Consider the following 14,575-nt stretch of genomic DNA (forward strand, 5'->3'; position numbering starts at 1 on the left):
TGCGACTTGTCCGTCTTTGTCGCCATCCTTTGGAGCCTTTGTCCATGGTTGTATCATTCCAAAGTCGGAAGTCCAGGAGAGAAACGCTCTGTTCCAGATCAAGGATATTTGGCTTTTTGTGCGTTGAGAAAATCATCAAATCGTCACCCATGCATGATTCCCCAGTCTATCAGAACGATTGGACAAGAATTTGTTCCAGAGGCTTACAATGAACCGCTTACTCTGACTAGTAACCTCTACAGCCGCCACGAGATGCCAGTTTCTCTTACTTTTCCCAGGTACTTTATTGCGGATCTTCCGGACTTTTCTAACAGAGTATTCCAAGATTCCATGTCTTGGAACGGTAACCAGCTATGCTTATTACACAACCGGGATTTGACCGCCGTCTCAGTTACACGGGCAGCTTGCCAATGTTTTGTCTCGGTCTTTGCCACCCTGAGGAGCGACAGAACCAAGTCTATCCTGAGCTCCCCGGGCCATCAAGCATCCCTGGGCTCTACGGTGGCAGTGCAGAGACACAAAATATTGAGACAATCAATTTCATGAAAGACTGGTCAAGACACAAAGCTTAATGAGGTGGGCAGCAAGACTCAACGGATCTGGTTTGTCGTACCCTGGCTTGCCTGGCTCTCCACCGGAATCCTGCATCTGCCAGCTATTGTCTATCTACACGCTTCTATTCGCACTCATCACCCTGTTACCGTTCGATTCTGGAGGCAATCATTTCCGCTTCTCTTTATCTTGGAAGAGCAGGGTTCTGAGATTGTACGGATCAGTAGGCTGTTAGAGACCAGAACCCGGCTCCATATCCTGCTGTCCATCGACTTCTCGACTTGCTCTCACAGCTGCGGGGATTCCATCGTAACGGTGAGGGCCTGCCAGCGTCGCGCTGAACCCGAACCTATTTTGGGTTACGAGGCAGAAGCAGGTGTCCGTCTAGATCAGCACTTTCTCTCCCTTCGAGCCAAATATTGCGATGCATTTGTGACTATCGCCATACATCTGGGCGTTCTAACCATGGTCTTTTGGAGCTTTAATCAGTACTCGAAGTCTCTCTGCAGCATCCGCAGCAGCAGCAACGAAACTCTCGCCGAATCCGTGATGGCATAGTCGAACAGCACACGGAAGCTCTCAACTTACGGCCAGCGTCCCCAGCAGAAATTGGGTATACCTCTACCTACCTGGTCATGCGGTGCGACACCGCCTGAGTACGGGCATGTTCGACGCACAACCGCAATGACGGTATTCCTGCAGCTCCAGTGAACTGTCTTGACGAGGTATCGCCACACCTGGTGACATTCAATCTCACTTTTCAGCGGTATCCCTTGCGTTTTTCATACTCAGTTGCATAATATTGGTCCAATCCTCAATCACACCTGCAGTCGGTGTAGGCGAGCCATTAATGCTGTGAAATGTGTTTCTTAATGACCGTCCACAAACAAGCGAGATGCTACACAGAATCAGGAACCAGTGAACCATGGTCTGTTCCTGCTGGTAGGGGTGGCTAGACCGTCGTCCTCACGAAGGTATAAGTATCAGCAAGTTCCCGAGAGATGATGCCTCGAGCAGCTCGACAGGATTCACTCCGTCTTCCACTCGTTTCAAATCCTAGTGAACACGGCCCCGAGGCTTCTCGAATCTCGTCCACCATGTATCGTGGTCTTGTGGAATCGGCTTTATTGGCCAGCTCTGCCTTGAGGTATGGTGATTGACCCTCCATTCCGTGAAACCAGCAAACTCAGTCATATCTAGCATCTTTGTTGCCGCCAACCCAGTCCTCCCTCGCGGCGACTCTTCGACTGGCTGGGGCACATCCTCCGGCTGGGGATATGGCTCTGGCGTTGGCAGCACACCGGTTGGAGGGTGTTCCGCAGGGCCTACTACCACCTTGACTGTCACGTTGCCCGGCGGTCCAAGCTCTTGCCCAGCTCTCCCGCCTCCATCGACCATCACTGTGAGCACTTGTCCCGGAACCACCCCTGTGGGCGGAGTGTCCGGTTGCTCGACCTTGCCTCCGTCTACAATCACGGTGACAACCGGAGGCCAATGCCCTTCCACCACGCCAGTTGGTCCTGGAAATTCTTGTCCCCCGGGTCCCCCCACCACGGTCACAGTGACTTCCGGGCAGAACTGCCCTCCGCCGTCCCCTGGCACTACCACAACCCTCACGGTGACCAGCCCAGGAACTTGTCCGACCTGCCCACCACCCAGCTCTCCAGTTGGGCCCTGCGCCACATCGACCGTGGTTAGCACACTGATCTCGACCACGACAGTTGGTGGAGTCTCAACAACTACAGTCGTCATTCCGGCCCGGACCGTCACCGAGACCACCACTGTTGTGTCCACGATTCCCGGTCCTGGACAGACTACTACCGTTGTCTCCACCGTTCCGGGTCCAGTCCAGACAACCACCATTGTTTCTACCGTTCCGGGACCTGGTCAGACAACCACTGTTATCTCTACGGTGCCGGGTCCAGGTCAGACTACCACTGTTGTCTCCACAGTGCGCGGTCCTGCAGAGACGACGACTGTCGTTTCCACTGTTCAAGTTCCAGCGTCAACCACCACTGTCATTTCGACGATACCAGGCCCTGTTCAGACTGTCACCACGACCGAGGTCGGCCCAGGACAGACAATTACAGCCACCGTCACGAGCACTCTTACCGTGCCAAATGGACAACCGTCTACCGTGACGACCACCGTAACCCAGCCTGGCGGCCCTGGGCAAACAGTCACCATTCCTGGACCCACGTGAGTCTCATCTTCTTGCCGGGGGCCACTACTTGCGACCGAGAGAGTCAACAGTACGGTTCCCACAGACATCTTCGGAGGCTGACAATAATGTTAGGACTACTGAGAAGTGCACCGACGTCGGTCCCGGTCAGACCATCACAGTTCCCGGACCTACTGTAACCACCGGACCTACCACGTAAGTCCCCCCTTGCCCTCGGGCTCTATCACTGCTGGACGGGTTGTTCTTGTTCGACGTCAGTGGACTTGAGAAGGCTAACAACACCTGTAGTACCGTCACCACCACGGAGAAATGCACCAACGTTGGACCAGGGGGCACCTCCACCTGCGCTACAGTCACCAAATGGTCGACGATCGGAGGGGGATACGGTGGAGACTACTCAACTGCGTCTGCCGCCTCGACTACTACGGGCTGGGGCCAGAGTGGGTGGAAACGACACTGGTAACATTGACGAATGAATCTAGACATGTCCAGGATGAACATTCGGATGAGCTGCTACGAAAAGGATAACGGATAGGACCCTTCCTCAGGACAATGACTCCCACTCTTGTCACTCTTTGATTGTCGAGGCAGGTTGAACAGAGTGGTGGAACAACATAACATAGAGGAACTAATGCGAATGAGAATGATCTTTGACTACATCAATCCTGTTGATGGGAAAGAAATCGTCCCTCCGTTTTGATTTCTATTCCTTTCTGGCCTTTTCCGCTGTCAAATCCTTGTTTTTCTGACCCTTATCTACCCTGTGTCCGTAGCGCTGGAAGAGGTGGTCGAGGTTGGAGACTTCACGAGACTATATAAGGGAGAGATGAGAAGGAGGACAAACATGGGAATTAAGCCTCGTCGAGTCGTATCTCCTGATGCACAGGATTACGAACAGACAAACTCGCCAGGGCCGGTCTTGGCAAGTATGACGTGTTTTACGCATATGGCCGAAAATGTGATTGGAGGGGCGACAACTGCGGCCCAAATTTTCTACCATGCCACCATGCGCCTCTCAAACCTTGCCAACAAAACCCCCTCCACCAATCTGAAAAGACATCTTAAGTCTTTTCTTTTCTTTATTGTCTTCTTTTCTGACCTGGACTCTATAATCCAAGTCCAGCGTTCTACAAGTGCTGTCCAACCTGGACGAAAAGATTTCGTCCAAGACGCAGCCTCCATCCTTTCGGTTGTTGATCGATTTCCACCCCACCAAAAAGCCTGACCCTCGTCGCTGAGGCTGCGTTCCTAATCACCTTTTCCGCACACACATTCTTCATTATGCCCGTCTCCGCTTCCAAAGCCGCCCGCCTGGCTAAGAAGGCCGAGAAGGCCGCCGAAAAGGGTGACAAGCCTGAGAAAAAGACCGTTGCCTCCAGGTTGTCCTCCAAGGCGAATTCCAAGAATCCTTCAACAAACGGCTCGAAAGCCTCGTCAGTTGCCGGTGATGACGATCCCCCCATGCTCGACGAAGATGAGGAAGATGCCCCCGCCACAAGCGCCGACAAGATGGACAAGGTCAAGAAACTGACTGAACAAATGGACAAGCACGGTCTCTCCGACCGGGTCACAACTGGTGTGCTGGCCTCCCAGGAAGCCAGCCGGGACGTCAAGATCACTTCCGCCTCTCTAGTGTTCCACGGTAAAGTGCTTATCACGGATTCCACCATCGAAGTCAATTTTGGCCGCCGATATGGTCTGCTTGGAGAGAACGGCTGTGGCAAGTCCACCCTGCTAAAGGCCATCGATAAGCGAGAGTTTCCTTTTCCAGAACATGTAGACATCTACCTGCTGAATGAAGGCGCCCCTCCCACTGACCTGGGGGCTCTCGAGTGGGTGATCAAAGAGGCAGAGAAGGAAGTCAAACGACTCGACGACCTTGCCGAGGAGATCCTGGAAAAGGAAGGCCCAGAGAGTTCCACACTGCTCGAAATCTACGAGGCAAGTTCATAGGGACGACATCAAATTCCACCCTTGCTAACATCTCAGTAGCGCGCAGAGGCAATGGACCCTAGCACGTTCGAAGTTCGAGCCTCCCTTATCCTGACCGGTTTGGGTTTCAACAAGAAGACCATTCATAAGAAGACCAAAGATATGTCCGGTGGTTGGAGAATGCGAGTGGCGCTGGCCAGGGCTCTCTTCGTCAAGCCATCCCTCCTCCTTCTGGACGACCCGACGGCTCATCTTGACCTCGAGGCGTGTGTGTGGTTGGAGGAGTACCTCAAGAAGTGGGACAAGACCTTGATCCTGGTTTCACACTCCATGGATTTCCTAAACGGCGTCTGCACAAACATGATCGATATGCGGCAAAAAAAGTTACTTTATTATGGTGGCAACTACGATTCCTACATCAAGACCCGGACGGAACAAGAGACCAATCAACAAAAGGCCTACCTCAAGCAACAAGAAGAAATTGCACACATCAAAAAATTCATTGCCTCTGCCGGCACATATGCTAATTTGGTCCGACAAGCCAAATCAAGACAGAAGATCTTGGACAAAATGGAAGCAGACGGATTCATCCAACCTGTCATTCAAGATCGAGTGTTCACATTCAGATTTGCCGATGTTGAAAAACTGCCTCCTCCGGTTCTCTCTTTTGACGATGTCACATTCAGCTATTCCGGGAAGGCTGAAGACAATCTGTACGAGCACCTCGATCTTGGTGTGGACATGGACAGCAGAATGGCCCTTGTGGGACCCAACGGTGTGGGTAAATCGACGTTGCTGCGTATCATGACTGGCAAACTCTCCCCGACCGGCGGATCGGTCAGCAGACACACCCACTTGAAGCTGGGACTTTATTCACAGCACTCGGCCGAACAGCTCGACTTGACCAAGTCCGCACTCGACTTCGTGCGAGACAAGTACTCCTCCACATCCCAAGACTACCAATACTGGCGCCAACAGCTCGGCCGCTATGGTCTTTCCGGTGACGCGCAGACTGCTTTGATGGGCACACTTTCCGAGGGCCAAAGATCTCGAGTGGTTTTTGCTCTCTTGGCCATTGAGGGCCCCAATATGCTCCTGCTTGACGAACCTACCAATGGTCTCGACATTCCAACGATTGATTCTTTGGCTGACGCTATCAATGCCTTTTCCGGCGGTGTCGTAGTTGTCTCTCACGATTTCAGGTATGTTTCCACCACCGAGAGATAAGACTTGAGGAACAGGCTGACTATTTGACAGGTTGCTTGACAAAATCGCCAAGGACATCATGGTGTGCGAGAACAAGACTGTCCGACGATGGGACGGGTCGATTGGCGAGTACAAAAATTACCTCCGCAAAAAGATGGTGTCCATGGGACAAGTTTGAATTTCCAAAGCTGCACGAACCGTGGCCCTCCTTCTTATGTGTTGGCACTCTTCTGCAAGTGTGAGGACAGGCATGATGGTATTTGCTTTAGATTGATGGTTGAGTTACGACGTGGCTTTTCAGCCACCTGGTCGGTCTTCATGATTGATGCACCTCATGTTTGTGTTCGAGCAGAGAAAAGACCATGTGGCACTGCAGGCGTCAGATGGATAGATGGACTTGGTTTGGAATATTTTGACTGACGACGGGAGAAAATGAAGCACGGAACATGATGGACATGGTGCTTCCACGCATCATGTTCTGGACTCCACTGTTGTGTCCGCTTGATGACGATGACGGGGACTTGCGGTCATGGCACCGGCATCGCATGGGAGAGACGGTCGGCCGATGGATGTACACGACTGATGAGGCCGGCACATGATTGTGAACCTCTTCCATGTGTTCTCCACCTCTGATTTCTTGCCCGTTGCTTCAGCCAAATGCATTGCGATAGAGCTCGTCGCTTAATGAGACATAGACCTAACTTGAATGGCAAAGTATCTTACGAGACACACGGTCACCGTCCACGCCACAAGACTTCCCCACCTTGCTGCTTACAAGTGCATTGATGCTCCATATCATGATCGAGGCACACGCGCGTCGAGATGAGGAGAACTGGTTAATGACTGGGTAAGGCCTTATATGAACACGAGACGGCGTCGACTCCGCATCCCATATTTCGTCTTCCCCGTCTACGCGACCACCCCAATTAATACCGGAGGTACATAGATTTGATGCACCTTTGAATTGCAGTTGCATCCCAGATCTATTTGGGCCATTCCCTCACTAGCTGCTCGCTCTCTATCTACCCATTTCCATTTGCACCTGGTCAGTCTACGAGGTCTTCATCGGAGATATCGAGACACCATGCCAACCCCTAGTGGGAGCGAGAGGCAGAACCCGCGCCCAGTTCATGTGACGAGGGCAGATCAGGTCAAGACAGGGCATGGACAGACGGACGGGATGATCCGACAGGTATGTTCAACAGCACTGGCATTTAACTCAATACCTGGATTTCGGGGGGACTGTTCGGTTCGTGACGATACAAAACTACAAGAGTCACTTTTCTGTATGTGGATTGGACGTAGACAACACACCAAGGGAGCGATCTCTGTTGTTGTCACCATCGGCGAAGGCATACAAAGACCACCATAACTCTTTTCCTGAGGGAAGAGAGGACATCGACGCACGAGATGACTTGCCACATCCCCTTTGTTCTCCCCTCTGGGACCGTCTCGAGTTCCAGAAGTCCCATTTTAGACCCCTCACATTCTCGCCGTCGTTATGGGAGCCGCTCGCTGACTCTGGCGCACACACAGTCCGCGATTGTCGAGCTATCCCCATCCATTTGCGGCACGCTGATGCGCGCACAACCACACTCCGCCTCAGCGGTGCACCATCACGGCACCCAAGACACCATCGTCTACGCGGTGAGTGGCTACGGCTCCCTTGTATCGTCGTCTGGCAAGGGCAAAGATGGTCCGTTTGGAGATGTCAGGCAGGATCTCAAGCCGGGAGACTGGGCCCTGATCCCGGCATACAGGGAACATCAGGAGGTCAACGACGGCGACGAAGAAGTTGTCTGGGTCATTGTCAGGGCGCCGGAAGGAGTTCCTGTCGTCGAGAACTTGAAGGGCTGGGGTGGAAGCTTGGAGACCTAGTGGTTGGTTGGTGGGTAGGGGAGGGCAGGAATACTACAGACATGGGCTGGGCAAACAGACAACGCGGACAGCTCCAATATACCGATATCGTCTGTGGTAGAGACGCTAGCTTGTGAGAGGTTGGTCCAAGGATTCAACCAGCATATGTGTAAGGCTATTCTTCCAAAAAATATTGGTGGACCACCTGCTCGACCGAGTGTGAGCACACGAAAGCTCAGTCCTCATCTTCATCGTGGCTTGCTGGGTCCCCGTCAGCGTCCTCTTCGTCCTCTTCCTCGTCTTCATCAAGGCCATCGTCCTCGTTATCCTCATCATCCTGTTCGTCCGACTCTTCTGCATCGCCACCGACTACTCCATCCCAGCCGGCGTCGTCAACTTCCACCTCTCCTTTCAGATCCCAGCGATCACCATGCGCTGCCTGGCTCACATACTTGACAAACCTCAATGTGCCCTTGTCCCTGAGCACCATACTGAACTTATTCCAACCCGGAGAGCTCGCAAACAGGATGCCATCATCCTCATCATCTGTGGCTTTGTAGATTGCAGGGTCGTGGGCAGGCTTCTTGCCGACATTCGGTAGGGACTTCGAGTCATCTTCATTTGGCAATCCGTCTTCCTCTTCGTCACCCGCCATATAGACTTCTTCGCCACCGAACTCGATCTCAGATACCGAGGAGATTTGAATCTTCTCGGTTGTAGCAGCGTTGCCATTGGCTTGCTTTTGGGCCTTCGCGGTTGTCGGCTTGCTATCGCCTTCGTCGTCGGCGCCTCCATCTCTTTCCCAGCCTTCGCTGGGAGTGATGGAAATCGTGAATTCCAGGCGGGGCGTTTCGCCTTGGTAAGGGTTTGCAAGTGCATAGTCCTTTCCTCTTCGAAATCTACGGGCGATCGCGCTCTGGCGGATGAGACTCTTCGTCTTGAGTCCTGTCACAAGTGCAAGCCACTTCTTGAACGCATGCGAGTGTATCAAATCAGCCAGGATTCGAGAGATGGGACAGTGGTCGCGGTGCAAGGCCTCTGCAGTCTGCAGGTACGCGTAGCGTTGTTTATGAGGTGGCCGAGCAATTCTCCAAGTAGAAGGATGGTGGTCTCTCGATGACTCTGGGATCGCATGCTTTTCTTCACTTTCCACCTTATGCACGTAATCCTTCAACTCGGCTGCGAATCGGGCATTAAAAAACTCCTCTAGTTGAAGCACTGACATATCGACGAATGAGGACGCGAACTGCTCAATCATATCTGGAGTCAGATAACTTGGTGTCATATAATGTAGCAAGAACGTCAAATCTTGCTCAGTGAGTATTGTATCATCGGTGTCAAGATCGTCGCCTGGGTCAATCTCCCGCGCCGCAGCCCGACTATCCATGACAGTACGCGGCTCGTCGAAGTGACGGAACACCAGTCGAGGCTCGTCAAACTCATTCGAGGTGCTCTTCAGCTGCGCGAGGCTGGATTTCTGAGCCTGCTCTTGTTCCATGCCTTGTTCAAAGCCATCCTCGCCCTCTTGTGGGATATGGTACCAGCCGCTGATTGCCATACGGATTCTGCCTCCATCTTCTTCCAGGTTTCGTGAGTGGTAGACTTCTTCCACGTCGTGATAACTCTCGCCAGGCCGAACGGCGAAGAAACTCAATTGGCCGAAGGAGGGTGGGATGTTCAAACTATGTTCAGCGAGAGGGACTTTCACTTCCTCTCCAGCGTTGTTTCTTTTGATCTCCGTGGGATACAGTCTGAGCCCGCCACCCCATTCAGGTTGCCAGGGATGATCTGGATCTGTCAAGTACAAGATGTAGCTGACTCTTCGACTCCCAATCACATCATCGTGGCACAGCAGATAACTTCCTGGTGTATAGACATTGACCGCCATGTCGGTTTTTGTGCCCGACACTTTCCCAGCGCCCGTGACGGCAGACACCCATTCTCGAAATTCTGAGCTATAGAGAGCATCTCTCAGGCGGACTAGGCTGGGCAGGTGTTTGAGGGACTCGGCATCAAGATTGGAGAGGTTCGCGAGGTCACCGGATTGGTGAATGCGGTAAATGTCTGTCTCCTTCAGAGTGAAATGGATATGAGTGGTAATTTCCTGCCGCACGGAGCGGAGGAGAGGCTCTTGGATCAACGAGGATACGACGGCATGGGGGTAAGGCTTCGACGATCGGTAAGATTCGCGGAACGCTTCTCGAGTGTCAGGCTCGAAGAGATCGGATCGAAAGGCAGACCGAATGCCGCTGTCGTCGGCAGATATGACACGCCTCTTCGGAGAGGAATTCCCATCCTCGAGTGCTTTACGTTTCATTGTAGACATAGACAAAATCGAGGTTCCAGCAATGTTGTCAACCCAAAATACATGTACGGAGGTGTGATCAATATCCCGCAAATATTGTGTCAAAGTGCGCGGTGAGAGAGTGCTTGCGGAGTTTGCTCAGGCCACTCGCAACCTTTTTTTTTTCTTTCCCCGCACCATCAGACATGGCCAATTATCGTTCCAGGCTATCGGCGGCAAGGGCCGCAATATACCTTAACACCTGACAATGGCACGATTGGATATTAACTAGGGGAAACATGCATTATAATATTCTATTGCAACTGTGCCAACATTTTGTCCAAGATTAAACATGCATGCATGATTTCATGGCGATGGCCATTTCCCACGACGCCAGAATATCTCCTCTGGGTATCCTAACATAGAATGCGCTCAAAATGTTCATTATTCGTAACCATGCCAAAATAGAGAGCGGCGCTGAGCTCCATATTTATCATGAATGGCCTGTAGATCATGAAAGTTGTATTCTCCAGATGCTTCGAATGATTGCAATAGCCGCAGGTAGCTCAGAGCGTCGTCTTCCATTTGTCCTTGTCTTTACCAACCCTGCCAAAAGGCTTATGGAACTTGATCTTTGTGTTCGGCACAGGTTTCAAGATTTGAGGTTCTAATGCCGCTGGGACACTCGTCTCTTTCAACCCCCACGGCGTCGTATCGTCATCAAAAAGCATGCTTGCCCTCAACCCAAGCCGGTCCCGAGAGCTGTCTGGCCGTTTCTCTAGGTCTTGTTGAATCCGTGATCGACTCGAGTCCCGGGACTGTCCTGTTGCATCATCGGGTAACACCAGCTCTCGAGCCTCTCCCGCCAAGAAAGCGTCATTGAGCTTCGTTCCTGATTGCTTCTTCCCAGAAGTTGGGGGACTCAATAGATCGGATCCAGAGGAGGACAAGGCCACCAGTAGATTGGTCATGTCATCGACATCCCGTCCCACTGGGGGTGGCAGCTCGAGGCGCGGTGGAGCGGTTGGAGACACGTCTTGGGGACGTGCGGGTGACGAGGTCGGGTATGGCAGAAAAGCTGTGGTGTGGAGTCTATATTGAGACTCCGGAAGCTGCATCCCAGCATCGGCATAACGAGCACTATTTTCGACAGGTATGTCGGTAGACAGCTTGCAGGAACCCTCCTCTCCGCCTTGGCCTCGAGTGGTAGCAGGAGGATTGAGAAACCCATATTCCCTGGTCGTCTTTCCTGCAAATGTTGCACAACTGGCAGGTGGTTGATCCATGCTTGAGGGAGTTCGAGGCTCCCGCGTCAGATCTTGGGTCTGTGAATAATGAGATCTTGTACTGGCCAAACCAGATCCACGGCGAGGATTGGAGGGCATGTCGGAAACACTTTCAGCCAGACTAAATACGGATGACGATGTGAGTGGAGGGGAAAAGATCGAGGCGTCGGTTCTTTGCTGCGATGCCAAATCCTCAGACGAGTTGGTTGAACGAGTGTAGAACCTCGTGCGGGAAGAGGCTCCCTGGGAGCCAATTGAGCTGGCAGGGGCACCAAAGGAGGAGCCGGTTGTTGAGCTCGAGTTTCGGCTTCCGACATTCGTGCGGCTTTTGTCTTTCCCATTGTCACTGCGAGCCTTGGAGTTTGTGAAGAGAGAAGATTCTTTCCTATTTCGTTCCTTCTCTTTTTCCTTCTCCTTCCGTTCCCTTCGCTTTATACTCTCTGGGATTCCGTCCCATTTTGAGTTGACCTTGGGGACAAACTCGGGCATCTTTTCCAACCTTACATTGGGAACCTTGGTGGCGCTTGTTGACCCATGCTGGGCAATAATTTGAGTTGCGACTTGGTTCAAGGCAATTTGAGTTGGCTCTCGAACTTGGAAGAGGCCACCTAGGATGGAGGGCTTCTTCTGTGGCATTGAACTAGATTTGCGACGCGTCTCTTGCGGGGTTTGAGGAGCCTTGTTTGCTTTGCTGGTCAGAGCCACTTTCTGAGCCTCCTTCTGAGCCGCCTCCCTCTGGGCCGCTTCTCGAAGCTCGCGGATGGTAAGACGTGGCCTATGTTGCTTGGATTCCGCATCTTGATCAGGCTGACCGGCCATCTTGTCTTTATCTTCCCGTGATGTGATGTCTGAGGTGTGATATTGGTCCGGACCACTCAGATCGCGCAAGGGCGAAAGATCATGGTATAACAGGCCATTGGTTATATCTTGTTGAGTCTCTATCTTTTGGATGCTCGACGCATTTGCTGGCATGACCACGACGATGTGGCCAAACGGTGGTAGAGGCACAGGTCGTGGAACTGGATTAACCTGACATGGCAATGAACGAAGGAGTGGCAGTCCCAGCCAGCGGCTTGTGCGCAGGATCTTAGTACGATTCCCTTCGGTGCAAGAGACGTGGTGGAATGGATATTATTGAGTTGGACCTGAGTACTTCGCTCTGGACGTCGCGCACATGAGAGGATTCAGAGTGCCCGAGCCTATGCATCAGCGAGCACACCAGGTGAGGGCAAACCCTGAAGGCGCAAGGAACTTTGTCGAGCCAGGAGATCCAGGACACAAAATGAGTATGGAGGATATCCAGGTGAACGAGAATGGAGCGTTACGAGGCAGGATCTTGCAAGAGGAAGCTAGATCGTTGGATTTCCCCGTTAACCTAGAGATCATCCTGGATCGTCGATGGTAGATTGGGCAAGACTCGGAAGGGGTCTTCGGTGGCGGGCTTGGATTGACCTCTGCCACCCTCAGCTAGGGATTGTGCTGAGAGGCGGCTCTGACCGTGGGGAAAGTAAATGCACATCATGGACAAATGTAGGTAGAGGCTAGGGCTAAGGCAAAACAAAGCCACGATGCAGGGATCTAAAAGAGCAGGTACGAGTACGTGTGGAGCTGCAACGGGGAAACGTGGTGTTCGATTCTCAACAAGGCGGATGCTACATGCAGCCAGCAGAAGGGGGAAATAAAGATCGATGATCAGTACAAGCACAAAGTCAAACAAAGTCAAACAGAATCAGGAGTGGTTGGCTACCGTTGATTGTGATCTCCAAGGGCGTTCTTGCTAGATTCTGCCACCTGTGAGGGAGCGAGGGGGAGCGGGGAGCTTGTGTTCGGGGTCTGATCCCGGGCTTCATTATTGGCTAGAAACAACGTAAAATGGCCCTGCCGGTGCCTGGAAACAGAGAATATGCCCTTTTCCATCCCCCCTTTTCTCGCTACTGATGCGATTTTCGAAGCTCCGCATGTCGAGCGAACCAGTGGCCTTCAACCTCTTTTTCCCGTCCTCGGCGACTTTCACTGAAATGGCGATACTCGATATTTGTCGCTTTGCTCCAGTGGTCCAAGCTACTAATTCCATTACTACTAGAATCTACCCGAACCGTAGTTCTGTGATGGGGCACCGGAGCACTACAGAGATTTTTTTCTCTCTCTGGCAAACGACAACTTCGTTCCTACCATATCCCCTGCGATTGTCTGCTGTCTCGGCGTCTGGCATTATGCGGGAAAGGACCCGAAAGAGGATGACAGGTTGTGGGAATCAACCAGCAACGACTCCACTAGGTGGTTTGACAGGGACGCCATTCACAAGAGTCACAGAAGGGAAGTCTATTAGTCAATTCAACCACGCACCCGTCCAATGAAGCGCTGTTCCTCGCACCCTCATCATTTCAAGGAAAGACGAGGATTGAATACGTTATGCCTTGCTTCTCAGATGGGAGAAGCACCAACGCCCCCATGGATGGTTGGCAAAATACGAGATACTCGTACAATTGACCAACTGCGCCAGGCACACTCACACGTGGCAAGGAACCACATGGTACGGGGTGGAAGAGGAACAAGCAGCCATGCACCTGCATAAGAACGGAACCCTCATGACCCTCTTTGAGGGCAGTCATCCGAAGCAAAACTGGTCCCTATCTATGGATACCATCTTTCCTGCCACCTAAAAGGACTACTGAAACCTTGTGCAGTGGGTGAGCGCAAAGTCTGGTGGTGGTTGTTCCCAGCAGAAGGATCTACTGAACGAAATGGACTTCGTTTCTACGAGATATCTCATATACCTGTACTTGTGGTCAGTACAAGAAGGTTTCCCTACAGCGCACCCCTGTAAGCCGACGAGACCTCAGTCCAGGAGCTGCCACAAGCACCCTTTTCAACACCCATTCATGCACTGCCGCCCTGTAACAAATAAATATCCTGAGAGAGAAAACGTCTCGATCCACTGTTTGCTTGGGGATGATTGTCAGATTGACACCAACCTTTGTGTTTTCGCAGTCGACTACCAGCTGCAAAATGTTTGTCAAGATCAGGGTTGTAAAGTGGCAAATTCAAAACCACTGATTTTTCAATTCCAAAGTCTCTGCTCCCTTTCTTTTCCCTTAGTGAGTGTTATCGTCACCAATTTGTTACAAACCCAACATTTGTAGCGCAAATCCAACTCCACGACCTTGTTTCAACGCAAAATCTGTTGTTGCGGCTCCAACACCGCTAAAATTTCGGCAAAGTTCGGTTCTTGCCATAGATTCCCTCCGTGCCTCCATCATCCACAGGCAGTTGTCT

At 52.1% G+C, this 14,575-nt stretch overlaps 6 protein-coding genes across 6 annotated transcripts; 4 read left to right on the forward strand and 2 right to left on the reverse strand.

Annotated features, from left to right (window-relative positions):
• Positions 1-1,649: 1,649 nt before the first annotated feature.
• AYO20_08291 (hypothetical protein) lies at positions 1,650-3,197 on the forward strand (the record flags this gene model as incomplete). Its single annotated transcript, XM_022646570.1, has 4 exons — positions 1,650-1,699; positions 1,753-2,751; positions 2,849-2,929; positions 2,993-3,197. The coding sequence occupies 4 exons, from the start codon at positions 1,650-1,652 to the stop codon at positions 3,195-3,197; spliced, it is 1,335 nt and encodes a 444-aa protein (XP_022497428.1).
• An 818-nt stretch (positions 3,198-4,015) lies between these two features.
• AYO20_08292 (hypothetical protein) lies at positions 4,016-4,687 on the forward strand (the record flags this gene model as incomplete). Its single annotated transcript, XM_022646571.1, has 1 exon — positions 4,016-4,687. One exon carries the CDS (start codon positions 4,016-4,018, stop codon positions 4,685-4,687), a length of 672 nt encoding a protein of 223 aa, XP_022497429.1.
• A 51-nt stretch (positions 4,688-4,738) lies between these two features.
• Positions 4,739-6,050, forward strand: AYO20_08293 (hypothetical protein; the record flags this gene model as incomplete). Its single annotated transcript, XM_022646572.1, has 2 exons — positions 4,739-5,868; positions 5,924-6,050. 2 exons carry the CDS (start codon positions 4,739-4,741, stop codon positions 6,048-6,050), a joined length of 1,257 nt encoding a protein of 418 aa, XP_022497430.1.
• A 906-nt stretch (positions 6,051-6,956) lies between these two features.
• On the forward strand, positions 6,957-7,750 carry AYO20_08294 (hypothetical protein; the record flags this gene model as incomplete). Its single annotated transcript, XM_022646573.1, has 2 exons — positions 6,957-7,064; positions 7,409-7,750. The coding sequence occupies 2 exons, from the start codon at positions 6,957-6,959 to the stop codon at positions 7,748-7,750; spliced, it is 450 nt and encodes a 149-aa protein (XP_022497431.1).
• Positions 7,751-7,964: 214 nt separating this feature from the next.
• AYO20_08295 (hypothetical protein) lies at positions 7,965-10,046 on the reverse strand (the record flags this gene model as incomplete). The annotated part of the gene is made up of 1 exon (XM_022646574.1): positions 7,965-10,046. The coding sequence occupies one exon, from the start codon at positions 10,044-10,046 to the stop codon at positions 7,965-7,967; it is 2,082 nt and encodes a 693-aa protein (XP_022497432.1).
• Positions 10,047-10,579: 533 nt separating this feature from the next.
• AYO20_08296 (hypothetical protein) lies at positions 10,580-12,271 on the reverse strand (the record flags this gene model as incomplete). The annotated part of the gene is made up of 1 exon (XM_022646575.1): positions 10,580-12,271. The coding sequence occupies one exon, from the start codon at positions 12,269-12,271 to the stop codon at positions 10,580-10,582; it is 1,692 nt and encodes a 563-aa protein (XP_022497433.1).
• Between the last annotated feature and the right edge of the window lie 2,304 nt (positions 12,272-14,575).

The sequence above is a fragment of the Fonsecaea nubica genome, assembly GCF_001646965.1.
Source record: "Fonsecaea nubica strain CBS 269.64 chromosome Unknown Scaff64, whole genome shotgun sequence".
In the NCBI taxonomy this organism is placed as follows: Eukaryota; Fungi; Ascomycota; class Eurotiomycetes; order Chaetothyriales; family Herpotrichiellaceae; genus Fonsecaea; species Fonsecaea nubica.